This window comes from Taudactylus pleione, unplaced genomic scaffold, assembly GCF_031769625.1.
Source record: "Taudactylus pleione unplaced genomic scaffold, aTauple2 ptg000121l, whole genome shotgun sequence".
Lineage (NCBI taxonomy): Eukaryota > Metazoa > Chordata > Amphibia > Anura > Myobatrachidae > Taudactylus > Taudactylus pleione.
In genome coordinates, this window is record NW_028284523.1 from 9,701,746 (window position 1) to 9,728,068 (window position 26,323).

General features: G+C 43.8%; 2 protein-coding genes across 2 annotated transcripts in view; one reads left to right on the top strand and one right to left on the bottom strand.

The window, feature by feature from the left end:
* The window catches only part of PREX1 (phosphatidylinositol-3,4,5-trisphosphate dependent Rac exchange factor 1), a 343,823-nt gene that overhangs the window by 267,499 nt on the left and 50,001 nt on the right, over positions 1-26,323 (top strand). The window contains exons 18-21 of the mRNA XM_088472186.1: positions 11,042-11,190; positions 13,334-13,419; positions 17,955-18,091; positions 18,287-18,437. Coding sequence (XP_088328312.1) covers positions 11,042-11,190; positions 13,334-13,419; positions 17,955-18,091; positions 18,287-18,437 — 523 coding nt within the window. The remainder of the gene's footprint in view (positions 1-11,041; positions 11,191-13,333; positions 13,420-17,954; positions 18,092-18,286; positions 18,438-26,323) is intronic.
* On the bottom strand, positions 612-4,071 carry LOC148524165 (uncharacterized). The gene is made up of 2 exons (XM_088472119.1): positions 3,804-4,071; positions 612-1,537 (listed from the first exon to the last, which is right to left on the bottom strand). The coding sequence occupies exons 1-2, from the start codon at positions 4,069-4,071 to the stop codon at positions 612-614; spliced, it is 1,194 nt and encodes a 397-aa protein (XP_088328245.1).

A 26,323-nucleotide genomic window follows, 5' to 3' on the forward strand; every position in this document is an offset into this window, starting at 1 on the left:
ACTGCGGCATTCAATTTCCTCCTCACCCTATCCAAAGCCGCGCCACCCTGCTCCCCTCGCCAAAACCTACGAGGAATAACCTCCGACCACACCAAATGCACCTGCGGCCAATGTTCGGCAATTACTTGGAAATCCTTTTTAATGGCCAGGATAACCTCAACGCCTTTACAAGTGCCCAAATCATTGCCGCCTAGATGTATGATCAAGCAATCCGGGGCACCCCATTTCTTCTCTGAGTCCCAAAGAAGAGACAAAAGACCACTCCAACGAAATCCTCGCACCCCAATCCAGCGTACATTACCGGGGCTATCACGAGCAAGGGGGTGCCTGCAAGCCCAAAAACATACGAATGGCCTACAATCCACACCCTATCAAACACCCTACCACCACCTGTAAGGGGAAATTATTTAAAAGAACATTAGTGTTTAAGTCGAATCTCAAATAACCAACAACAGGTCGGGGAAACTGAGTTATTTGAGTGACCCAGATGGAGGTGAACAACAGCAAAACCTCAATGGAGGGCAAAAGGTGAAAAGAACTCCAACCCCCCCTAGCGGCGGGTAGCTTAAGGCACTGGGTTTCCCAAAAAACAAACTCGCCAGAAGCGCTGTCTAATTTGGCAGCATGTCGCCTCTCACATAAGCTTTATAAGCGTAAGACCTCCAACGACCCAACCGTTTGATTGCGTCGCTGGAAGAGCCCGCTGCTGCCGCACAAGTAGCCGCGCCAATCCTAAACGAGTGTGTGCCGTAAAGTTCAACCGGCAAATCAAGCGCTACCAAACATCGCTTAAAAATTGCAGCAAACTGAAAACGTGTCAGTGGTGAAAGGTCCTCATGAACAAGCCATTGCAAACCGCCTTGCGGACGCTGCAAGTTGTAACGCCTAGCTATGCTTACTGGACATATGCTCGGGTCCGGATGCGCAGGGATCGACAGCCAATGCCCCCTACCTAATTGGTCGGTCTTTGACCTTTGAATTTTTAGCAAGATCAAATCCGACTTAACCATCACGTTATTCAACAGAATCCCCGAGCTTGTTGCCCTCTTGCTAGCGGACGCTAACTCGCCTACCCGCAGCGCTCCGAAGAAAGCCAAAACAACAGCTAATTGAAACAAAATTGCCTCGTACTGTCCCAAGGCTACTCCCGCTACTGCCACCAGTAGATTTCTCAACAAACCGGTGTCAACCGGCCTCCGAGAATCGCCTGGCCCTGCCTGTTCTCTAGCCCATCCTTTTAAAGCCTTGGTCAGAAGGAACGACTTGGTTGGATCTACCAATCCCCGCAAGTGCGAAAAATACGAGATGCCGGCTAAGGCGCCGGACATTGCGGCCTTAGACCGGCCCCGCTCATGCCACATCCAAACAAATTGCAATATGCTATCCTCAATATTCTTACCCCGATCTACTTCGGCTAAGAAAGCCAGCCACGAATCCCACGCTGCCGTATATGACTTTAAGGTGCTCGGTGCCAAAGCTCTCAATGCGAGTCCATCGATGCCAGCCCGATGATCTGCCAGACATGAGCGGGACAAGATAAGCCATTAACGCTGGCTGCAGGCGCCAATGACCTAAACCTAGTCCATTGAAAACGAGATAAAGCATCCGCTATCTCGTTATCAACGCCAGGGACGTGCCGCGCCCTGAAATCAATGTTCCCCTGGAGACACAAAAGTATCAGATGCCTCAGTAAACTGAGAGCCTGAGGGCAGACTGACCTCGGGCAGACTGACCTCTGATTGTTAATGGCCTGGACTACCCCCAAGTTATCGCACCAGAAACTTATGCTCCGATTGCTAAGCTGCGCAGCCCAAATCTCCACTGCCACCACAATCGGGAAAAGCTCCAAAAGGAGCATATTAGATGTCCAACCGGCATCCTGCCAGCTTTTTGGCAATGGCTCAGCGCACCACTGCCCCTCGAAAAAGGCCCCAAAACCGCAAGCTCCGGACGCATCAGTATAAAGCTGGAGTTCAGAGTTGGCCACCAATTTGGGTAACCAAATCCTCACACCATTGAAATCCCGTAAAAAGGCACACCACAAACGTACGTCCTCCTTAAGCTCCCTAGTCAAACGAATTAAATGGTGCGCCTTTTTAACGCCCGCCGTGGCCCTCTCCAACCGACGGCAGAAGATCACTCGGCAAGAGAAATTAAGTAGGCCGAGTAACGACTGCAACTGCCTCAATGAAATTTTCTTTGCAGAGAGGCAGAGTCCTAAGTATTCGCGCATCTTAGTGACTTTATCCTGGGGCAACCGACATAAACCCATCACGGTATCAATCTCGATACCTAAATAGGACAAAACTGTGGTAGGCCCCTCTGTCGCGAAAAAGAGCCTGCACTGATAAAAGCAGCTCGCTGCAGACAACGCTATCAGCTGTACCAACTAATAAAAAATCATCTAAGTAATGGTCTATCCCAGTTTTTCCTGAACCCGCTCGAATTCACCATTGCAGGAATGAGCTAAAGCATTCGAAAAAGGCACAGGAAATGGAACAACCCATTGGCAAACATTTGTCCACGAAATATGAACCCTCGAACTTAAAACCCATGAATCTAAAAGAGTCGGGGTGTAATGGAAGTAACCTGAAAGCCGACTCTATATCTATTTTTGCCAATAGCGCTCCCCTACCAAACCCCTGCACTATCCGGAGGGCGTCCTCAAAAGATTGGTAAGTGACGCTGCAGTCCTTTGGGTCCAAAGCGTCGTTAACTGATCCTCCCTCCGGGTAGGACAGGTGCTGGATCAACCGTAATTTACCTACCTCCTTCTTGGGAACAACTCCCAAGGGAGCAATGCACAAATCCATTAAAGGAGGAGATGAGAAAGGGCCAGCCATGCGGCCCAATTCCACCTCCGCCATTACTTTGGCCCTCACAATATCAGGATAATCCCTAGCCGATTTAAGGTTCCTTTTTGCTAACGCCGCAACTGACCTAACTATTGGTAAACGAAAACCCTCCCGAAAACCTTGCAACAAAAAGGCTGCTTCCGCCCTAAACGGATAGCGTCCCAACCACCGTTCCAACACATCTAACTGTATTGGTGAAACGGCTCTATTTAGCATTTCGCTGCTCGCCCTGCCCCGCTGTCTGCCCGCCTGTACGCTTGCATTCTTTAACTGCGTGATTGCTTCCACACGACAGACAGATGTGCTTAAAACGGCAGCTGGCTCCTCTGTTACATTGCCCGTTATTAAAGGCAAAGCACTTTCCCTTTCCTGCCGTGTTAAAACCTGGACGGGCAACAAAGGGCTGCTTACGGCCCACTGGTGCTTCCGTGGTGGGTTTGTTCTGCTGAGTGACCTCAAGCCAGACCTCCACGTCCTTAAAGCCGAAGCTAAGAATTTTCTGGCCATCCTGCTTTTTACGGAAAGCCTCGTCATACTGCCGCCACACATTGTGCCTAGCGGACAACTGAATACTGTGCACGAGGTGTAAGTACTTCAGGATGTTCAGAAACTCGGCAGGCCTAGTTTCGGTATAGCAAGCCGCAAAAATATACATCCCGCAAAGCCAATTGGCGTAGCTGCGCCGCGCCTCCTCCGCTGCTGCCCCCCCAGATTTAGCTGTATCCAACGCTTTTTGGGCGTCATGCGTAATGGCAAACATGTCTACGTATTTGCCCTTTCTAATACGCTCCCTCACTTTCGACCTAACGCCTCTTAAAATGGCAGTGTTAGAGCAGTGTACGGCATCACCCGTCGCATCCGGAACCGAGCTGCTTGCAGAACTACGCGCTCTATTCGGGCTTTTACGCTTCCCTTTCAAATGCTGAACGAAATAGCGCATTAGCTTACGCGGTTTATCAGCTGAACTGGAAGAGTCGGAGGAATCGTCCGAGTGTGACAAATCAATGTGGCTGTGGTGCAATGGTATCTCACCTGCTCCAGAAGTCGACGGGGTAGCTGACACCACGGCGGAAACCACCTCCTGGCTTGCGTCGCGTGGCACGCCCATCACGTTCGGGGTTGACGACGGCTGGGCATCCTCTGTAGACACAGCATCACCAGCAATGACGGCCAAGGTAGATGAACCCTGTGGACTTGGAACGACAGCGTTAGACATGATCTTGTGCACAACAGCGGTCGCTGCAGGGGCTTGGGTTGGGACCACTGCTGACGGGGAAGCCCTCGCCTGCGCGTGGTTTGAGCATGGGGGGGTGGGTGGCCTAACCGGAGGAGGGGCCGCCGGCAGAGGGGGCTGCTGGATTGGCTCCTGCCTTACAAAATAGTCTGGCGCCTGGTGTGAAACCGGATGTTGCAAGCGGAACCATGAAGGGGCAGAATAAAAATGCCGCCCCGCATAGGGTGGCATCACCTGATGCATGAACTGACCCGCGGCCTGAGACAGTCTTGGGTCGAAGCCTTGCTGCGTAAACGCTGGCGGGACGGTTAGAAGCACCTGCTGCGCTAGGCCCTGAGCAAAATAAGGGGACCACTGCGCCCCCAATGCCTGGCTGTGCAAAGGCAAATTATGCCGCGCAGGGCCATAAAACGCGACGCTGGGAGCCTGCGGCAATGGCGCAGCGAGAGGTAGCACATACTGCTGATTAATGGGGGTGCTGCGAGCGGAGACACCACCGCGTCCATCCGCCGCAGCACAACGCCTAATAGGAGACGCCTGCAGCCCAGCCGGGCTGGAAAAAAGCACAATACCCGAGGGGGTTTGCGCTCTGCTAGGGGTGTTGCGCTCTGTCCTCCCTGCCCCTAAAGCAGTGGAGGTCGCGGAAAAAGGGCTGCGCAGATACTGTGGCTCTGCAGGCGCCTGTGGATTAAAGCATGCGGGGCCGGGTACTGGGGTCAGCGATCCCGCCCTCCCCAAATCCCGACAGCCGGCGGCCATTAACTCTGGGCTCTGCCGGCCCTGCATATCTAAAATGGCCGCCACTGTAATATGGGCGGGGCCAACGACGGGAGCCGCGGCCACCGTGACGACGCTCCCGCCGCCAGCCCCTGCTGCATTGAAAGCATGGGGGGAAGGGCCCTCCCGGCAGTACAGCCAGTCCTGCGGGCTCGGCGGTGAGGGCACTAATCCCCCCATCCCGGCGCTGCCAGCCGGGTCCTGTCGGCGCCAACAGAGCGGGGCCAGCGACGGGAGCCGCGGCTGCCGCAGCAACGCTCCCGCCGCCAACCCCTGATGCCTGGGATGGGCTCGGGGAAGGCCCCCCACCGCGGGCCAGCCATGCCTGCAGGCCCGACAGTGAGGGCGCAAGGACGCCGTTACCTGCGCTGGGAGTGGGCGCCCCCGGTGTCCGCGATGACACACGCGCGGGCGCAGTGCAAGGGGAGGCAGCGGCTAATGCAAGCGGCCTGGCTGCCTCTGCCAGCCGCTGGGGGGGGGCATTGCGGCGCAGGCGCGGCATGGCGGATGGGGCACAGGAGTGGGGGTATCAAGAGATGCCAAGGCAAAGAGCAGGCAGAGGGAGTTGAGGAGCGTGTGGGGGGGGGAGACAGAGGAGGGATGAAAGATAGAGGAGATGCAATACAGGAGAGGCAGAATATATAGGATAGCAAAGGAAGGTAAAACAAAACAGTGGCAAGAATAACTGATAAATATTATGACACTGAGGTACTTATCCAGAGGAGATCACAACTGGAAAAGAGAAAGCTGACTCCTCCCAGCACCCTAATATTCATAAACAGAGCCCGCCCAAACAGGTCCCTGATAGGCTGTCACTACTGATTGACCCACTAACCTAACCTATAACGAGACTGCAACCCCCCAAACCAGTTTTAACCAGTATTAGCACAATAAAAAACAGGGTGCTTATGTCCTCTCATGCTTATTCTAGCATTCGCGTGCTTTTCTGTCCACGTTGACATTCTGAATGTTGACTTTGTATACCACACCTATGCAAAGTCATAAGCGTTTCAACAGGTAGATGGCCTGAATATAAATTGTCAGTTGCATGTCCTGTGGGTTACAATGAAACACTTATCTTAAAGCTTCGCTGCCACCTTCCACCAGGTAATTTAGCCTTTTACAATTCAGTATGCAGTAATACAGAACTCTGGTATGGGAGATTATCACAGCTCAGGAGGACAGTAGCAGGTGGCTTTTATATAACTGCCTGGGTGAAAATCAAAAAATGGAATAGTTTCCCTTTTTAGTATCTATCACATAGCACTGGTAGGAAGCATTTATCTTCTTAAACTGATGTGACTGGCCCCCTTATGGAGGGGAGATCTTATTGCAAATTAAAGGAAAGTGACAAGATAAAGGGGGAGATTTATCAAGCCTTCGCCCATAGCAACCAATCAATTTCTCCATATCTTATATATAAAATTCATTGGTCTGTTTGTTTGTCTGTCTGGTTATGCATTGGGACACCCATGCACCGATTGGGTGAAACCAACGTGAAGTGGTTCAGTTGGATCCTGGCCAGGATTTAGGGTGGTTATGGTCCCGGTCATACCTCTCATTGGTGTACGCTGGCCAGAACTTTGACCCGGGGAGCCTGTTCTGGGCCTTCCACTGGATGGATTTGGATGAAAACATCACACATGGGTGGCAATTAATCTGGGATGCCTAATGGAGTGGTTGGGGTCCCAGTCAGACCTCACAGCAGAGTGCACCGTGCAGATAATTTACCCAGGGAACCTGTTCGGACGGGAGCCTGTTCTGAGTCTTCCACTGGATGGATTTGGATGGAAAACTTCGGTAACATTGGATCCCAGAAAACATACTAGGGGTTAAGGCACTGGTCAGACCTCCCATTGGTGTACGCTGGACAGAACTTTAAGCTGGGGAGCCTGCTCTGGGCCTTCCAATGGATAGATTTGGATGAAAACTTCACAGAGGGGTGACAATTGGTCTGAGATGCCTAATGGGGTGGTTGGGGTCCTGTTCGGACCTCACGGCAGAGTGCGCCTGTCAGAACTTTGACCCAGGGAGCCTGTTTTGGGCCTTCCACAGAATGGATTTGGACGACATCACATAATAAAACGTAATAACTTTACCTAGTAATTTTATAGATAAATGGTATCTAGATGCTGATTGGTTGCTACAGTATGTCAGATTGACACTCTGAAAGTGTCTCTGGAACTGACGTTTCTGTCACAGTAATAGTTCTCTGAAGCATTTCTATCAGATAAATCATGAAGCACATTATCTGCAATTAGAAAGATCCCATTTACCACTTTCACTTCTGTACTCTTTGTTCGTCTTTCACCTTTTGGGGTTACCATGACGTTTTAGTTGTTGACGTGCACATTTATTTCTCTTTTTGCGTTTGGCAACAGATTATTGCTATTATTCATTCATTTCTTTGTGCTGAAGCCTTACACAGGGATGTGTCATTTATGCAGAATAGAGGTAGAAAGCACTAAATGACATGAGATTTGAGATAGACAGATGAATTCTGATAAATTAATTTGTAGTGATGGACTCTGGGATCTTGGGATGTCACCTGACTCCCGGGCAGCTTTGCACTTATTTTGCATTTGCTGTCTTACAGTTGGACAAGAATAGTGTATTGTGGTTTTTTATTATAGGGTTGGCAGGTGGTGTTGCTAGGATACAGGGCACAGCTATTTGCATTCTATTGAGGCTTTAAAATATCAACTGGTCACTTAACCTTCAGAGCTGGTAATTATTATCTGTTACCCCATGCGGCATTGCAAAGCATCCTAACAAAAATATGTTGCATGTAGCCATGAATAGAAAGACCAGCTATGCAGATTGATTGCTCATCTCATCGAAGGCACATTCTCACCTTCTGAACTCCTGAGGTCAATCCAATTAGGTGGGAGTTTGGTACTGCAAGCTGTTCTCACAGCGAACTCGCAATGCGAATTACATTTTCAAATCCAATTGCAAACTCACATTTATTTTACAGAGGAAATTCCAGTTTTCAGGTAAATTTCTGTTAAAAGCTCAGTGATGGGTTAAATGATACGGGACAGGTATGCGAGGTGTATTGATGGAAGAGGGGTTTTTGAACTTGCAGATGAGAAATAAGTTTATTCAAACTTGTATAAAACACTGAAAAACTACCATGTAGACCTTTTTGTGAAACACAAAATGCTGGAAAGACTTTAATTTGATTAAAAAACACTTGCTTACTATCATATTTCCACCATTAATTAATAAAAGTGCAAAAAACAGCAATTTGACACCTATTAAAACATCCAGTACTTTCCTTATGACCACTACCAGCCTTCTATTTGGCCCTGCTATGTCATTTTGTAGAATAGTCACGCAACCTTGCCGCGGGTACCGCATATTGGCATTTCTCAGGTGCGCACATTTTTGCGATATATGCATTTTTCATGAAACACACTCTCTTTCGCATATAATTAGATTGAGCCCCAGGACTGTTTTATTCAAATCGGCAACAGTTGCCATTTTTTTTTTTAAAGATTTTCCAGATGCAAATATATAGAAAAGGGAAGTTGAGGAGCAGGAGGGACATCAAACAAAGACCAGATCAATTTTCATAAATAGACAGGCAACATTACATAGATCAAAAGTGGTTGAGTATGGGTGTAGGCCTGTAGGGACTAAAATTCAGATTTCACCTTAGGCATATCCTTGTAATCATAAACACTTGTGTTAGCTATGACCTCATGAATCCTATAAAAAAATAATAATGTACATTATACAAGCAACGTGTAAAAGGTCTGTATCCTGCCCCACTACTCAAACAGTGTATAACCCAGAAAAAGATTCTTCATTTGTATAGAGGACTGATACCTACATAACTGTGGCCTTTGTATTTCGTGAGGTTTTCAACTGAAACCTTGGTCCCCAAGCTGTGTACACACCTTTGCAATCACTCGGCTGATCGGGTAAACTCTTCTGATCAGCCGAGTACTGTTAGGTCTATGTACTAAGCCTTGGAGAGAGAGAACTGTCATTTTTCAAATACAGCCTGTAACATGGCAGTTGGGAGCTGATTGGTTGGTACTTTATCACTATCCACTTTATCACTCTCCAATGCTTAGTACATAGACATTGTGTCCCCAGTTTGACCACACTGTACTAGCAATAGCTCAGTGTCTACACGCTTCTACGGAACCAGGAGGTTGGTCTAATAAATATTAAACAATACATAAGATGCGACCTCCCGACCATTGCAGGAGCGTTATACACCATTTATCTGCTAGCACTCCTGCAACGGTCCTGCATACACTCATAAACAATCATTGGCCCAATATTGGGTAATCGGGAGGAGGATTGTATAGGTTTGTACCCAGCTTTAGTCGAGGCCACAAAATAGATCTGACAGTTGATGGTTACCAATTTCTTATAGGCCTGCTGTACAATGTTATAAGAGATGGACATATAATAAAGGCCCATTACAATTAAATCACAACTTAATCCACTATAAGAAGGCATCAATTACATCTAACAAACATATAAATTTCTGTGTTCCAGCAGATCACATTGCACTTTTTTCAACACATTGATCCAACCATTATTATCTTTGTTGAAAAAAGGATGTGACCCTTTAGCATATTCAGCTCTATTTAGAGATTTTCTTCTTATAAGTGGGGGCTTTGGTTTTCCAACATGTAAATGACACTTGAAGGAACATGCTCTGCTGCTCTTGCTGGAATAAATAATACATTTTATTTACTTACTTTATGAGCAGATTTGCCTGTACAGAAGCTTAACTTTTGATCTTTCTCTATTAATTATTTCTGTCTTTATTTGTCATTTAAACATGTTTTGTATCTCTCTGTAACATCAATCACTTAATGGGCATCTAATATGCATCAACAAAGCCTAGAAAACAGTCCTCAACCAGACTTCCAATATAACTACATTTTTCATGAATGTTGACTTTGTCTGCAGCATCCATGACCACTGGTGCTCAGTAATATATAATGAAGTTCTAGGGGAAGGGTAGGGAACCCTTGGCACTAATGCCAAAAAGTGGCACTCAAACATGTTATGAGTGGCACCCATGGGGTCAGTCACTCTCCTACTAGGAAGACTGTGCTGATGCTTCACTTGTACTGCACTTCCTTCACTCATGGGACCCGGTTTGGTGCGCAATTCTCTCTCCAAACCAAATAACCATACCGTGGCCTACATTGCCAGCTATGCCTGGTCTTCTGGTGAGTGAACCCTGCCACAGTTAGTCCTGCTCACAAACTAATAACAGTGAAAAATCTGAAGCATAGGTTTGTTTCAGAAACCTAACCTGAGCAAACTAACTTAAGGAAAGACTTTTAGTACCCTTTTCTCATTTCTCCTAATGCAGACCCACCAACATGACCCGTTCCATTAGGTACAAAGTGCTCTGCTCCTGGACTTTCCTCTTAATGTATAACTGCAGCCACCTGTGCTGAAACACCTGTCTTATCAATTAACTAGTTCAACACAGGTGACTGCAATCATACATTAGGTGGGAAGTCCAGGAGCAGAGCATTTTGTACCTAATGGAACGGGTCATGTTGGAGGGTAGGCTAATGGATTCCGGGAAGTTACAGATATTTCCCTCTTTTTTTTTCACTGCCCACAGGCAAGTGACGTTGGGGTGGTGTATTTTGAAAAGATGCTGAAAGTGGAAGTATACTGATGGTGGTAAAAGTCCTCCATGTTTGTGAAATGGTTCTTAGCAGGTGTTAAAGCATTGGTATTTCTCATTGAATCACCTGTGTCCATATTACCTCCACTTTCTGCTTCTTTCACTTTTACAGAATGCCCCCGGGTTGTTTAAAGAATTGCCTTTGATATGAGGTGTTATGTGCCAGGCAGTTTCATGCTATAAATAATGGGTGTTACTACCTGGACACTACGTTTACCCACTGTCCCATTACACCAGGCATGGTCAATAAGCTGCCCTCCAGCTGCTGTAGAACTAAACATGCTAGCATGCTCGGCTACAGTTTTGCCTTCTGGCCAAGCCGAAACTGTTGCAGGGCATGCTGGGATGTGTAGTTACACAGCAGCTTATTGCCCACCCTGCTTTACTCCATGATGGTTCTCGTGGGAATTTATAACTACACAGAGCATTACAGGTTACGTTGCTTCTGAATGTTGTCATGGTATACAAGTTAATCTCCATCTCTTCCTCTCTATGTAGATGGCTGGATTACAGATGGGACGGAAGATTTACTCCATCAATGAAGATCTGGTTTTCCTCCGTCCCTTCTCTGAGGTTGAGATTCTCCTAAACCAATCGTTCTGTGCTCGCCGACCAATCCGGATCCTCATTGCAACCAAATCAAAAGAGTAAGACTGGAGAATCATTTGCTATTTCTTCTGAATCCCAACTATTGTTTAATGGGCAGAAGCATTATAAATCATTATTGTAAAGTAATATTTTCATCATGTATACAGTACTATTACGTTTTTCTGAGCCTTGTACTGTGATAGTGAACTGTATTAAAACCTGGTACTTAAATGTTTTTAGATCATTTATGGAATGCTTTTTACTCTTGCTAATTATTTCAGATCTATTTTATAACCTTCATCAACACGTTTGTTTGTGAGAGATCTGTTGTTTGAATTTGTGAGAGACTCATGTTAACACTGTAACAAATCAATTAGTAATACAAGCATCTGTAAAATCCTCCAGGTAATAGATCCTTCTCTAACCTCTGCTGTCATGGGTCATGACTGATACAACAGGCACCAGATTCATGTCTGGACTCTTTGTATGGAGAGACATTGGGGTATATTTATACAACAAGGAAAAACCATAAGCGGTTAGAGGTAAAAGTCCAAAGGAAGATAATAGTCCCATAAGATGCAGCTTTACTGTCTCAATGTACAATACATACATTTAAAAAGCGGGAAGTGATACATCCATACCAGATGGATGACTGTGGGAATACATTCCATGCCTATAAAGCCAGCCTTATACACCTCATTAGAGCACCCGGGTTCTGTACCATCTGAAGAATGTATGGACTAGGCTTTTTTACCATCTGGTATGGATGTATTACTTCCCGCTTTTTAAATGTATGTATTGTACATTAAAGGGTGATTTTTATCAACATCCTGAGTTTTTTCATTTCACATATATGATCTAATGGAAGTTGAAGAAAATATATGGAGAAAAGAAACCTTTACGAGCCTGCAATATGCCTATTTGATGTAAGCTTCTAGTAAGCATTCCTTTATATATCTCTGTCTAGTGCACAAGGGTGTATTTACTACATACTACCTACTGCAGAACACATCCTTGGGATCTTGTGGACTATCCATACAGTTTTTGTGTGCATCAGAACAGTAAACAGTCGTTTGTTCTATTCTGTTTCTCACATTATGAAATCCTACGTTGGAGTGATGAGAAAATAGGACAGCTATGTTGAGACAGTAAAGCTGCATCTTTTGGGACTATTATCTTCCTTTGGACTTTTACCTCTAAGCGCTTATGGTTTTTCCTTTTTGTATTGATGTGTCTATATGAAGTGGTGTTTCATTATTTAAACCAGAGCTGCTGTGGGGTGTTGCGCCCTATATTTGAGTGTTTTTTTTATTTTTATTGGGGTATATTTACTAAAGTGCTGGTTTATAGAAGTGGATATGTTGCCCATAACAAACAATCAGATTCTAGTTCTCATTTATCTAGCATATTCTAGGAGATAATAGCTATAATCTGATTGGTTGCTATGGGCAACATCTCCACTTCTGTAAACCTGCTACTTAGTAAATATACTCCATTGACTGCATTGAAGCATACTTACCAACTTTAGAAAACTCCTCTCTGGGAGCAGCCCGGAGACGAGAGGTTCGGGGGGCGGGGCCGGTCTGTAGACTTCATTAGGCCCTGCCCCTTTATGGGAAAAGTCTGGTATTTGCGGGTACGCTAGGAGGGGGTGGGACTAAATTAAACATTTCACGCCCCCTCCCTACACACCCATAAAATCTCCTCATCCTGCCCACTCTCCTAGGATGCGGGAGATCTGGCCACTCTTCCGTGGGTGTGGAGGGCTACCCGAAAAATCGGGAGCCTCCCGCAACTTCCGGGAGAGTAGGCAAGTTTACATTGAAGATGTTTAATAAAATAAGTGTATTTTCCAGGTCTCTACTTCCCCAAACCTGTCTACAAGGACTGCATAATATTGCATGTTTTCTGAATATGTTTGAGTCCACCTGGAATTACAGAGTTCATTTAACAAGCTTACTTTCAAGTACAGATAATTGTAAAATCCTCTCTGTTGCAATTCCCTGTAGACCAGGGTTGAGATACTTTGATATACATGTTATCATATAAAAGTTTAGTGTCATGAAATATGTCTCCAGGATGGAGGGGTGTGTAACATTAGTTGGAAAGCTGCATTCAACCTTGTGCTAATGTTTCATCTCTGTGTTAACTGTAGTAAAATAATAACAAAATATTTGTTTTATGTTTTTCTTTTCTACTCAGAATTGTAAAGATCCCTGATTCCTCTCAAGCCCTTTGTTTCCAGATCAGGGGGTCAGCCCCACCTTACGTCCATGCTGTGGGGAGAGGTGAGACATTGGGGAGCCCTGGGTAGGCTGTTCTCTTTGTTGCACATGTGTGAAGTAACTTGTACTGTGTGATATGGAATGGGTCAGAGGTAAAATCGAGGGGACCAGTGGCAGAAAATATGATGGGGATTCAAAACGTTAAAAAGTTATGAATAATTCTTACATTATTATGTAGACAAGGGACCATTTTGGGTCATGGGGCCCCTCCAATGTTGAATGGGAGATGGATTGGCACTTGGGGAGGAATTCAATTAAGGGCGAATCCATTCACCCGGCTGAATCTGTGCGGCAGCCGGTTTCGTTTTACTGCAGTGGGATCTTGCACAAAACTGTTCACTACCCCTTAGGGTAGCGAGCACTTTTGTGCGAATCGGGCATTCGGGTGGCTGAACGAAGTGTGCGAGACGGGCTGCCGTTGCTGTGAAAATCGCTGACAATAGAATTCAACCCTTGTTTTCTTCTCTGAATAACTTGTTCTATATTTTGTAGCTAAACTAAGCAGATACATTTTATAGTTAGACTACGATGACCAGTTTTTTTTTTTTTTTTAAATTAAATTTGGGGTCAAGTAGTGTGATGCTGCTAGAGGTAGTAAGCCAAGGATGTGCATGGCCAATATAAGAAGGTGTGGTCAGCCCACTAAGGGAGTCATTAATGAATTACAATTTTTAGGCAAAGTGCTGTAAGTAACATTCCTTATTCTTTTTTTTTAATAATAGCTCAATAAAGGTAACTGAGTAACGTAACATAATTATACTTTGTTGGGCTAATCACCGACTTCCCCTTATTTTAATGAATGTGAGTTTATGATCAGCGCTCAACAGTGGTTCCCCCTAGGTTGTGGGAGCAGCTAGGTACTGGAGATGTCCTTACTCCAAAAGGAAGATTAGTATAGTAGTTATGTACTAAGTGCTCACCTGTGATTAGGCGGATGGGGCCAGTGATGTACCTAAATTTCCCTAGATCATATGAAGTATAATTGGTAAATGAATGAATAATTATGAACAATTACGAATGACCAGCAAATGTGTGTATAATGTTGTTTATTAACCTGGCAGACACAATGCTCCAGTGTAAACAACTCGATTGTTTGAAATCCCAAGGAGTGGCAGTGATTGCTAGGGAACTTAGTAGGCTCCTTTAGTGTGCCTCTATCCGTAGTGTTAATTAGGCACTACGTTACCCTTTAGACACCTATGGTGTTAGCAAAATATAGAACACTTAAATATAAACCTGCAATATATGAGGTGACACAATACTTTAAGGTTGAGGTAAGTTGACATCAATTTCCTCTGGATTATACATACCATTTTTTCTTCCCTCTCATTCAAAACCATGTAATATACATCGATGAGCCCACTTCAGTTTTAAAGATAATCACCATCTTGTGTAGTTACATTCACTTTGACCTCGCCATAATATGAGCACCTGGTCTGTGAAGTTTTTCAGGAAGCACTACTGTGTCTCTAGAGTCCTGAAGTCATGGGAACTAAAATACAGTAAAATAGGGTTGGACAATGGTTCTTTTGCACCACTGTATATGTGTTTTCCATGTATATTATGTGACCATTGTGTCTTATAGATTTGTTTTTTTAATAAATGTCTTTTATTGAATTTTATTTTGTTAATTTTGGGTATTTATCATTTATAGGATATTTTATGTGAAAGGAACCTTCCTTCTTGGAAATCAGCACCAACCCTATTTTACTGTATTTTAGATTACTGTTTGGAAGTTTTTTTTTTGTAATTAAGGGGGCTGCTATTTTTCCACGTATACTGCGCATAAATTGGTACCTTTTTATTTTTATTTAAGTCATAGGGAACTGCAAGCATGGAACTGCAAGGGTTCTGCAGCGCCTTACAGATGAGCAAAACAAGAAACGGTGACTTGCAGTACAAAACAATGCAGGACAAGTATAAGTAAGGGAAAGGAGAAGCACATGAGTGAAGAGAGCCCTACCCCTGATATCTTACATTCTAATAGTGAGGGGCAGACAGACAGTGGTGACACAGATGGGGTAGACAGCGAGGAAGGAGCATTGGGCTAGGATGAGAGCTGGGTGGCTATGATGAAGTGTGTTTTGAGAGCTCGTTTGAAGTTTAGTAGAGAGGTGGAGAGTCTGTTAGGGAGAGAATTCCGGAGGTAGGGAGCAGCATGTGAAAAATCCTGCAGGCGGGAATGGGAGGAAGTATTAAGTTGGCAGGCCTGGCGGCATGCATTTGTGGAGCGAAGTGAGCAGGAGGGAGTGTGAAGGAAGATAAGGTCAGAGATGAGAGAGGGCTTTGTAAGTGACTTTGAGAAACTCAAATTGGGTTCTGAAGGGGAACAGGAGCCAGTGTAGGGCTTGCAGGAGAGGAGAGGCAGATGCAGTGCGTTTGGAAAGGAATATGAGCCGTCAGCAGCATTGAGGACTGATTGGAGTGGAGTGAGGTGGGTGTCAGAAAGGGCAGATAGGAGGAAAAATCGAGGAGGAGGTTACAGTAGTCCAATCTGGAGATGACCAGTGAGTGTATGTGCGTCTAAGTTGCTTCCACGAAATGGAAACAGCAGGACTGCAAGAGGTGCTGAATGTGTGGTTTGAGGAGAGGGAAAAATCAAGGATAACTCCAAGACTGCACACTTGGGGGCTAGAGGAGATGGTTATGCTGCCAGTAGATAATGAAATTGTGGGCAGTACCATATAATGCAATGCATATAGGTTGATGGGACTATGCAGAATTTTGGAGGTAGCACCTATTTCAGATCCACATTCTGAGGGCTGTACATAAATCATTTCCCTCATAGACACACTAATATCTTGTTTGTTTTTTATATTGGGCAGGAGGTAGTGGTAACAACATAAGACTGAGACCACACAGTGAACAAATCTTGAACTTTGTCAGGATTGTACACTGTACCCTTCAGATCCCATCTACGCATGGGGCAGGCAGATAGCACTAGCAGCAATGTATGGTTGGCAGGCATACATCTCTCCATACTGGTTGTCAGCCATTTAACATCTACTCACTGGAGTTCTCTCCTTATAAAGTGGACTAGTTAGCATTAAGAAACATTTACATTTCTCAAAACCTAACAATTTATCCTACATCTGTTTTAACAAGTGCTCGATGTAATGTCAGTCATTAACAGCTTGGTTAGAGTGGAAATGGATGAGCTGTGAATGTCTGCCATGTATTATGCACCTACAGATGTGCTCACAGCACCACCAGCCATGCTTGGCATTCCAACATCTGGTGTTGTTTCCCTTAGTAAGAGGCAAGAAGTGAACAGCTGAGCATGTTATTAATCCTCTAGCCATTACTTTATGTTTATATATTTGGCCAGGTATATTTATTACAGTTTAAAAGAAAACATACAAAGGAAGTATTTTTCTCCATGTCAAAATGCTTTTCAGTTCTGAAAACACATAGGAAGGGGAGGATGTATCAAACCTTCTGAAGAGGTTAAGTGGAGATGTTACCCATAAAAACCAATTAGCTTCTACCTATCATTTTATTGATTGTGCTTAAATACTACCTCAAAGCTGATTGGTTGCTATGGGTATCTTCTCTAGTTGTCCACTTCTCCACTATTTACACTGCTTGATAAAGTATATCACCCCCCTAGTCCACAGAGGTGGTAGAGAAAGATAGCATTGGGTATATGCTGAAAAACAATATTTAAGGGAAATACAAATGGGAACATTAAACCATTAGTGCTGTAATTTAAACGTTATCTTTACTCGCATTTGTCATTTATATACATTGTGCTCTTCATATTTGAAACCTATAAGTCCATGTTGCATATATACCATGTATATCATCCCCATATATCTGGGTTGTGTTTTCTCAGGAAAAGTCCTGAGTAAATATTTTGCTGTATGAATTTGACAGAAATGTGTCCAGATTCAGTATAGATACAGATAATTAGTCATTTTTATATGCATTCAGTAGATCATGTTACAAAACAGAAAACATTATACAAAATGTTCTAATTGATATTGGTGGTAATCTGCTCTTGGTGGACCACACTGTAGACATTCTGTTTGGAAAGTGGTAAATAAAGTTTGGAATGGTTAATACTGTATGCAGAATGGTTGCACTGGCCTAGGCTATATTCAGTAACTGAGGCATAACCCCCTCTAGATAAACAGCTTCTGTTCATCCCTATGGAACGGTTCTCAGAAGGACACATGGTGTACTCTAAGGTGGGAATACCATACGTACTGTAGACATAATGTAAATCATAAATAACATTCCTGCTGCATGTGTCGCCAGCATGGCCTCATGAGTGGGGAGGTAAACAATTCTAACCGCTCACTCCTGTGCTGGCTTGGTCCTATGGTTTTTCCTCTAAACTCTTCCATGAGAATTTGGCCTACAAGTTGTCTGGAGGATCTATACTGTGGTTACTGTAGAGTGTACTACATTATTGGGGCATGCTGTATGATTAGAAATTTTACATTATAAAAAGCAGATTGTGGCCACATTAGCTCTAACACCATTATTCAGGATTTGATTTAGAATATAACAACTTGGTATTATATTGTAATCAGGTTCCCAGGCAGCAGCGGTTGGTCTTCACCCTGGTCAATGTATCCTCAAAGTGAATGGAAATAATGTTGTGCGTGACAGCTATATTGAGGTCCTTGAGCAATTTACAGCTTATCGGAAAAGCCCACAACATCCACTGGTGAGTATGATATGGAGCACAGAAAAAAGAAGCACAATTTAGTGAATTTATACTAGTTATACCATTATCTAGGTGGTTTACCAACAATATGTAAATTATATGAAACCTTTAATTTTGTGTTTTACCGGTCACATATATTATACTACAGCAAAACAAAACCACCTTCTATGTAACAAGACTACGTTGTGGTTCTAGGGGCTATTCCAGTGGATATATAGAACGCATGAGGACGCAGAGGAGGACAGAGAGCAGAGATGTAAATCTGATGATTGTCTGAATGGCAGCTTGTGTGACGACAGCAGCCCGAGCCTTTCGCTTGACACTGGCATACATGACAGACAAGCAGGTACCCGAAAATACATAGCAGTGCGAGCAACTAAACAAAGGATTTTGCTTCTTAATAGTCCATGTATTTTACCCCAGTCAGCATTGGTCAGGTACCATACACCTGGAAATGCATTCCACTCACCTCCAATTTCTCCAGGCACTGTTACCATGACAGTATAAAGAAGTATGTAGTAGTTAAAGTATATAAGACAGGAGATCGTGACCTCAGACACGGCAATGTTGGAGGTTTTGGGGACATGTTCTGCCATTGTGCTGTTAGAATGTTCACATGCAATCAGGGCCGGCTCTAGGGGTTTTCGACCTGAGCGGTCGAACAGGGGCGCCACCCATAGAGGGTCGCACCCTTCTCCAACATCCCAATTTCAGCAGGACAGTACTGTCCCGCTGTTCCAACCGTGGGCAGAAGTGGGCCGTTGGTGGTCAAATCGGGGGGTTGGGGTCCCCCACCACCGGCGGTGCTGGGACCCCGAAGTCTGAAAGGATGCTGCGCGCGGCCTCCATTCAGTGCCGTGAGAGGGCTGGGGGAAGCCCAGCTAGTGAGGCTCCCCCTACCCGACGTTATTTGGAAGCGTGCCATGCGAGCATGCCCCTCAGATAACGTCACATGAGGAGGTGTGGCCTATGGTAATTAGGCCACGCCCCCAATTTTACAGCCGCGCGCGATAAGTAGCGCAGAGCACTCGGCCAGCACAGGGCGCTATTAGCCCTGGAGCCGGCCCTGCATGCAATCATTTGTGAATATCAATTCATACTGAATCAGCTGGTAGAGTCATTCAGAAGAAGTGTAAAGAGTGTGTTTAGTAATATACAGGGGTGAAAAGTGATTAGGTGCCAGCCAATCAGCTCCCAACTGTCATTTTTCAAACACAGCCTGTGAGATGGCAGTTGGGAGCTGATTGGCTGGCACCTTATCACTTTCTTATCACTTTTCACTCTGTCTCCTAACACTGCTTAGTAACTAGAGCCCACAGAGAGGCAAACAGGAAAACTGACTGTGATCTTGCCAATGACCAAAGAATTCACTGAATGAGTAGGAAACTTCTTCTGAACAACCATTGTCAATAGCAGTGATCCATGCTTAAAGCAGAGAGATGAATTAGAAAGACAGTCAAAATCATGCAATATAAAAGAAAGTGTAAGGTTTTCTGTCCGAAACGTTGGATATTTGTGAGTGTCTGTATTATTATATATTCATTAAGCAAAAGTCCCGTGAGTGCCTCTATTTTGGACTAACTTTGATATTATTTTGGTGGGCACCTGAGAATGAACCGTGTCACATATCAAATTAATCAGCACAGTCCCTTGGTGCGTCCTATTCTAATCGCATTGTGACTTATACGCATTTTTGTCAAAAAAAGATGTCTCTGAATCTGTATGAAGTGCTAAAATGTATCTGCCGCAGCTTTTGTCATTCCAAGTTCTGTTGTGCTTCATATACAAACTCAGGTGCACACAGATATACAAGTGTCACATATCACATTAATCAGCACAGTCTGCTGGTGCGTCCTTGTCGCATCACATTGCGACTTGGACACATTCTAGAAGAGTTGCTCGGGACCTGACGGCTCACCCAGGCAAGTCACGCTTAATGGCGTATTGAGGCTAGATGAGCAAGGACACATCTGTAGTGTGACACGATCCAAAAATATTAGAACTGCACAACCCAATAAAATATGCTTACCTGGACTAGATGAAGCTTACAGCAATGCTAAAATCACTTTTCTGTTGGACCTTTAAACTGTCCTCCAATGATTTCCTTTATTCCAATCTGCAAACAGTTATCGCCTCAGACCAGGTGAATTTAATAATATATCTTGAATAACTAAAATAAGAAATTTAAACTTGTTATGAGTAGTGGTGGATTTTACCCCCCTTCCCAGTAAAATTTGCCACCTCCAGTGAGCCAGTTGCATTCCATGCACAGGCAGTTACTTCTCATGAAAGGCACTATCTGCTAATCGGCACACAAGGTAGGGTGGTGTTTTCTCCCCCTAGGACTGCTAGTCCGTAACCTAAATAACAGAGCGAGTGCTTCCAGTAAGAAGCCACTCTACTGTCTTTCCGTCTGCCCTACACGGCTACTAGGGGCTGCACCGATGCAGTCCCTAGAAGCCGGTGCCTTGGGCATGTGCTAGTCTGCCGGTGTTTATGCACATGCACAATGGACCTGGCAAGCAGCGCGACATGGGCAGTGTGGAACTCAGAACGTCCGGACTCCAGCACGGCAGGCAGCCCCCTCATGAAGAAGGGTAGGAGCCGCTGTTGATTAGAGTCCATATGTGTACTAATCAATATGGAACAAATCATATTAGAAAGTTCCAGACGCCTGTAGCGAAAGAAATCTGCCAGAAAAAGGTCTGCAGTACCAAAATTATTATTATCAAATTATGTAATTATGCTAGTTAAACCCGATTCAGTATAATTGTATTGAAAAATATACAGATTTCTTATTAAAATTATACTGAATCAGGGTTAAATAGCAGGTATTTACATTACTTGATCATTTTATAATCCACAATTTTGGTGATATTTTTTTGGGTTAAAAAACTTTACTGTGTTACCTATAAAAGTTTTTTTTTTTTAGTTTACTGTGTAAAACATATATTTTTTAATTTAAGTATTTTTATTGAATTTCTTTTTCAATAATATCAAAACAATAGAAAAAACAAAAAAATGCTTACAAAATATAGGAGCATAATATCACATCAAAATAATAAAGTGGTAAATGTAGATTAACAGATATCAGCCCAAGTATACATACAGAGCAGCAAGGTTTAGCAAGAAAGAGAACATAAATTTGGACCGGTCAATAATTTAGAATTTACAATCAAACAGCATCAATAACATTACAGAAGATGAAGTGCGCCCTGGAGGGGGCACGGAAATAAGAAAAATCCCAAAGCATTAAAAATGATCATTAGAAGGAGTATCAAGAACATAATGGGATTTCTGCCATAAGGTCCAGACTTTATCGAACTTTTGGGGGCACTTTCATTTCTGGTACATAAAACACTCATGAGAAACAGTTACATTGATTAGATCTACCCAGGAGGGAAAGGAGGGGGGATCAGAAGCCATCCATGTTCGGGCAATACACACACGAGCCAATGTTAAAAGATTATTCACATATAATTGTAAAAAGGTCAGTGAGGGAATCCTCTAGGCCGAGACTAAAGAGGAAAATGCGAGGGGTCAATAAAGGAACTCAGATACCCATATTACGTATACAAGTAACCACCCTAGACCAGAAGGAAGGCACCCGAAGACCAATCCAAAGAAGATGCAAAGAAATCAGCAGAGGGGGTAGTACATTTAGGGCAGGAGTCCGAAGATGACCCACCAGTGTAAAACATTTTACTTACACTTCACAATCCTGCAAGAGTGCATCCAGCAGCTGGTAAAGTGGAAGAGACCAAGGGGAGGCGTGGCTGCAGGTAGCCTACACTGGTGAGCGATCCTATTATGATAGCCGATCACAGCCCCAAATGACTGTGGCTGGGGATAGAAGGAAAGCTGTAGCTTCCCTGAGCTTGGGCTGCAGGATGATTATATTTGGATTGTAGAGCATCACCCTTCTGTACACCAGCTGCAAGTAGGAGACGGGGGAGGTTTGCGGTGGCAACAGAATGGCTGGCCGGGTAGGCTGAGTCCGTCAACTGCCTTACGTTACCCTACCTTATTACAGTATTTCAGATGAACAGATACCTGGATCTGATAACCTATTGTGAATTTATTACACTACATATATGTCTCTCTTGATTCATGAGGGTTGTGGTACCAGCCCCTTTATTGACTTTATCTCTTAAAGTTTGTGACAATAAAACATCCAATGCATTAAACCTATCCAAAGGGGAGAAATGGGGTATTATCAGTAGAGATGTGCGCCGACCCCGTGTTTTGGTTTTGGATCTGGATCTCCCCTGGTTTTGGATCTGGATTGGTTTTGCAAAAACCTCACCTCCGTGTTTTGTTTTTCGTGTTTTGATTTAGGTTTTGGATCTGGATTTTTTCTTACAAAATAAAAAAAACTGTGAAAATCACATAAAATGGGCCAATCAAATAAAATGGGCCTTTTTTGTTCCTACAGTATTAATAACCTCAATAACATTTATTTCCACTCGTTTCCAGTCACTTTTGACCACCTCACAATATTGATTTTTTCATCTAGTTTAGGCCCAAAATTTGCACCAAGATAGCTGGCTGACTAAGCTAAGCTGCAGCAGGGGGCGGCACAAACACATGGCAGTTCAACTTCAAACATGGCACATCAGGAAACACTTTTATTATTCAAGAGATGCCTGAGGGAGTTGGAGTATGTATGTAGTTGAAGGTAGGACAGGGACAGGAAGGGTTAATTGGTAGTAAATTTTATTTAGTTTTTTGATTCCAAATAAAATTTATGAGGGAGAAGGAGAGGGGAGGAGGCATTTACAAAAAAAAAATCTGATACAGTACATTTACATCAGTCCTTGCCACAGAAGAATCCTTGAGCATGGCTGCTGCTGCTGGGAGTTGATTTTCTCATCCCAGAAGGGGACCAGGAAGAGTGCTTTCCAAAAAAAAACTAAACAATTGACTTAAATAATGCTTTGCAAACGTTCTATAAAGGCATTTCCCAACCTGTACAGGGACATAAAAAAAAACATAGTTAGTTAGTGGCCTCAAAGTGCCACTTAACCAGCACAGATATGTGGACAAGCGTAAGATCTATGATTTAAGGGCAGGGGTAGCCAGCCCTGGTCCTCAAGAGCTACCAACAGTGCATGTTTTCCAGGTCTCCTCACAGAATCAAAACTATAATAATTAATTCCACCTGTGGATCTTTCTAAATGTTTTGGTGAGTAATGAATACACCTGTGCACCAGCTCGGTCATCTGGAAAATGTGAGCTCTCGAGGACCGAGATTGGCTACCCCTGATTTAAGGCCTTACGTTGTCTTTCTTGAGAATCCTGTGCCTGCTTCTGCGGCTAGGAGTGGATTTTCATCCCGGAAGGGGACCATGAAGAGTGCTTCCAAAAAACAATTGACTTAAATAATCCTTTGCAAACCTTCTGTAAAGGCTTTTTCCAACCTGTGCAGGGACATTAAAAAAAACAGATTTAGTTAGTGGCCTTCAAACTGCCGTTGTTCCCACTGTCCACTTAACCATATGAGATATGTGAACAAGCAGAACAGAGCATTAAATGCAACATTTCAGATTTAAGGTTTAAGTCTTACGTTGTGTCTTTCTTGGGAATTCTTTCTTGAGCGCCATGCCTGCTTGCTAGGAGTGGATTTTTTTCATCCCAGAAAGGGACCAGGAAGCGTGCTTTCAAAAAATAAATAAACAATTGACTTAAATAATCCTTTGCAAACCTTCTGTTCTGTAAAGGAATTTCCCAACCTGTACAGGGACATTAAAAAAAACAGAGTTAGTTAGTGGCCTTCAAATTGCCATTGTTCCCACTGTCCACTTCTTAGATATATGAATATGATGTTAGAATGTAGAAAGCCAAAAATTGGGTGGACCACACATGGCTGATTGATCAATCATGGCGACTGGATTAGTGTCATAAAGAAGAGGAGGCTGCAAACTGGGTGTCATGTTATGAGTTGGCCATATGGGGTATGTTGCTGTTAAGGGATCAGGCTGGTTGTCATTATCAGTGGACACATTATTGTTATTATAGTTGTTGTTATTTTGGGTTGCCATCTCCTGAAGGGTGTTTACCAACAGACAGAGACTACCTATCAGCTCAGGCATAAGACACTTCCTGAGGAACAGAGCTCTGTTCTCTGGAGGGAAGCCAAATAGGTGGGAGCCCCTGTTCCAACATCTGAAGCTCTCATCTCTCCATATCATCTATTATAGATTAAAAAAAAATGTCATCGGGGACATCTAGCTCCTCTTTCTGTACCCTGCTCACCCTTTTTGGACAGGAAGTCCAGGATGGCTGGTTTGGAAGAAGAAGACCTGGCAATAGATGGGGATGGTCATTATCATGACCTGGTCCCCCAGTGGGTGTAGTCTGGGAGGTATTGGTTGGCATGCAGGCAGCGGAATAACAAAGGCCTCCATGTTGTCTGTGCTTACTATTCGGTATTTCAGTTTGCGATTCTGGGAGGAATAAAGTCGGCTACAGAACACAGTGACAGAATCACTGGATGTCTTAGTGCATTCAGGCCAAATACGATCCATGAATTCCCAGACAGATTCCGGACAGATGAATCCTTTGCTTGTAATAATCTTTGGAAATTCCTGGCAAAGGTGGGTGTTATAGCCAGACACTCTGAAGGCTGTAACTTTGAACTGCTTTATAGAAAACATGTGAATGAAACCTTTCCACACTGCAGAACATGATGGAGAAATCCCTTGAAGGTCAGCACCTAGAGCGTCTTTTTTCATGTTCTCTGAGGTCTCTCCTGACTGTGAAGAAAGATTCTCCACACTGTAGTCTTCCATTGTGACTTTTTAATGGTGATTTCAATGTTGTCCACTGGCTGAGATTCGTCTCATCTGAGGGTTGGGTTTTCCCCACGCAAATGAGACAATTCACATCCAAAAGGTGACTCATGTTTAGCCGTGGTGTCAGTCTCTCTTTTGGCAGAATTTGCACAATCTTGGTCTTGGGGACACCATGATGAATCAGACAGATCCTCCAGGGTAAACATCTGATCTGGTGTTGTATCTATTTCTATTAAACCTTTGTGTGTGAGTTTAGTCATCTGCCGCTTGTGGTGGAGATCTTCATCCCGGGCTTCCCATTCTGTCCAGAACAACCAAAGACCATGATGGCTTCTCAAAGTGGCTTGTTATGTGCACTCCAAAATTTGGTATAAACACATAAAAGAGGTCCACAAAAATTATCTGTAGTACTATTTCTGTAGTTTGTTTTTGATACATGTCAATGACTTGCAGTGTGGGGACGGACACTGCGTCTAGAGCAACTTGATATTCAGAAAAAGGTCTCTCACATCCAATGAAACTATAATACACCATCCTTAACATCTAGTTCACTTCAACATTTAGAATATCAAATGATAAAATTAGGGATATTCCTTTTGTCTAAGTATGAGATACTCTGCAGAATATAATAAAATATAGCCATCAGGGAAACTTACAATTTAAGTAATGTTCTGCATATCTATACACGGATTGTGCACATTTATAGCAGGATACATTTTATTTCTGTAAATATAACACTCAACAAGTGGTTTAAGCGTTTAATTATCATTGACTCACTGCACAACAAATCGCTGTATACGTACAGATGCACATACACTCGTGATAGTGCCACAAGCAGACATCCAGTGGAGAGTCTTTAAATAACATGCATGCATTACAGATGGAAGGTAAGTGAACCGCAAGTGATGGGGATTTCAGGGAAGCGGCCTGCAGACTTTAATAATAGATGAGTTCCTGTCATACGAGCATCTTGTATTAAGTAGTACAGCACAGGCAGGTTAACCCTATTCACTTCCAGAACTAGCAACCTATTCTATCATCTACAACTACAGTGTGTTCTACAAATCACAGATTTTGCTGTGTGAAATCTGCATTTTCTTCATTAATTATGTACAATAATCACAAAATCTCCGCAGGAGAAGAATCAACAAAATATATAATGAAATGTAATACTTTAAAACTTTAAATTGTTCAGCACAGGAGAGATTTCTCTTGGTAGAATATTTGAAAAAACATGTTGAAAATGATTATAGGGGAAAATGTGGGTTAATTACATTATTACAAAAATGTTACCTAAATAAACCGACGCCTGTCATAATCCTGATGCCGGAATGCCGACTAGGGAATCATGACAGACGTCAAGATACCGACGGCTGTCATAATCACGACGCCGGAATGCAGAACGACGCGAGTTAAGTACGGGCGCCCGTCCTCTTAG

Bases quoted from the DNA above. Each gene is read 5' to 3' on its own strand.
- LOC148524165 (XM_088472119.1), bottom strand. From the start codon at position 4,071: ATGTCTAACGCTGTCGTTCCAAGTCCACAGGGTTCATCTACCTTGGCC. The intron at 1,538-3,803 runs GTAAGCTAATGC...GTTAATGGCTTA, and splicing joins CAGTTCAGCTGATAAACCGC to TCTTGTCCCGCTCATGTCTG.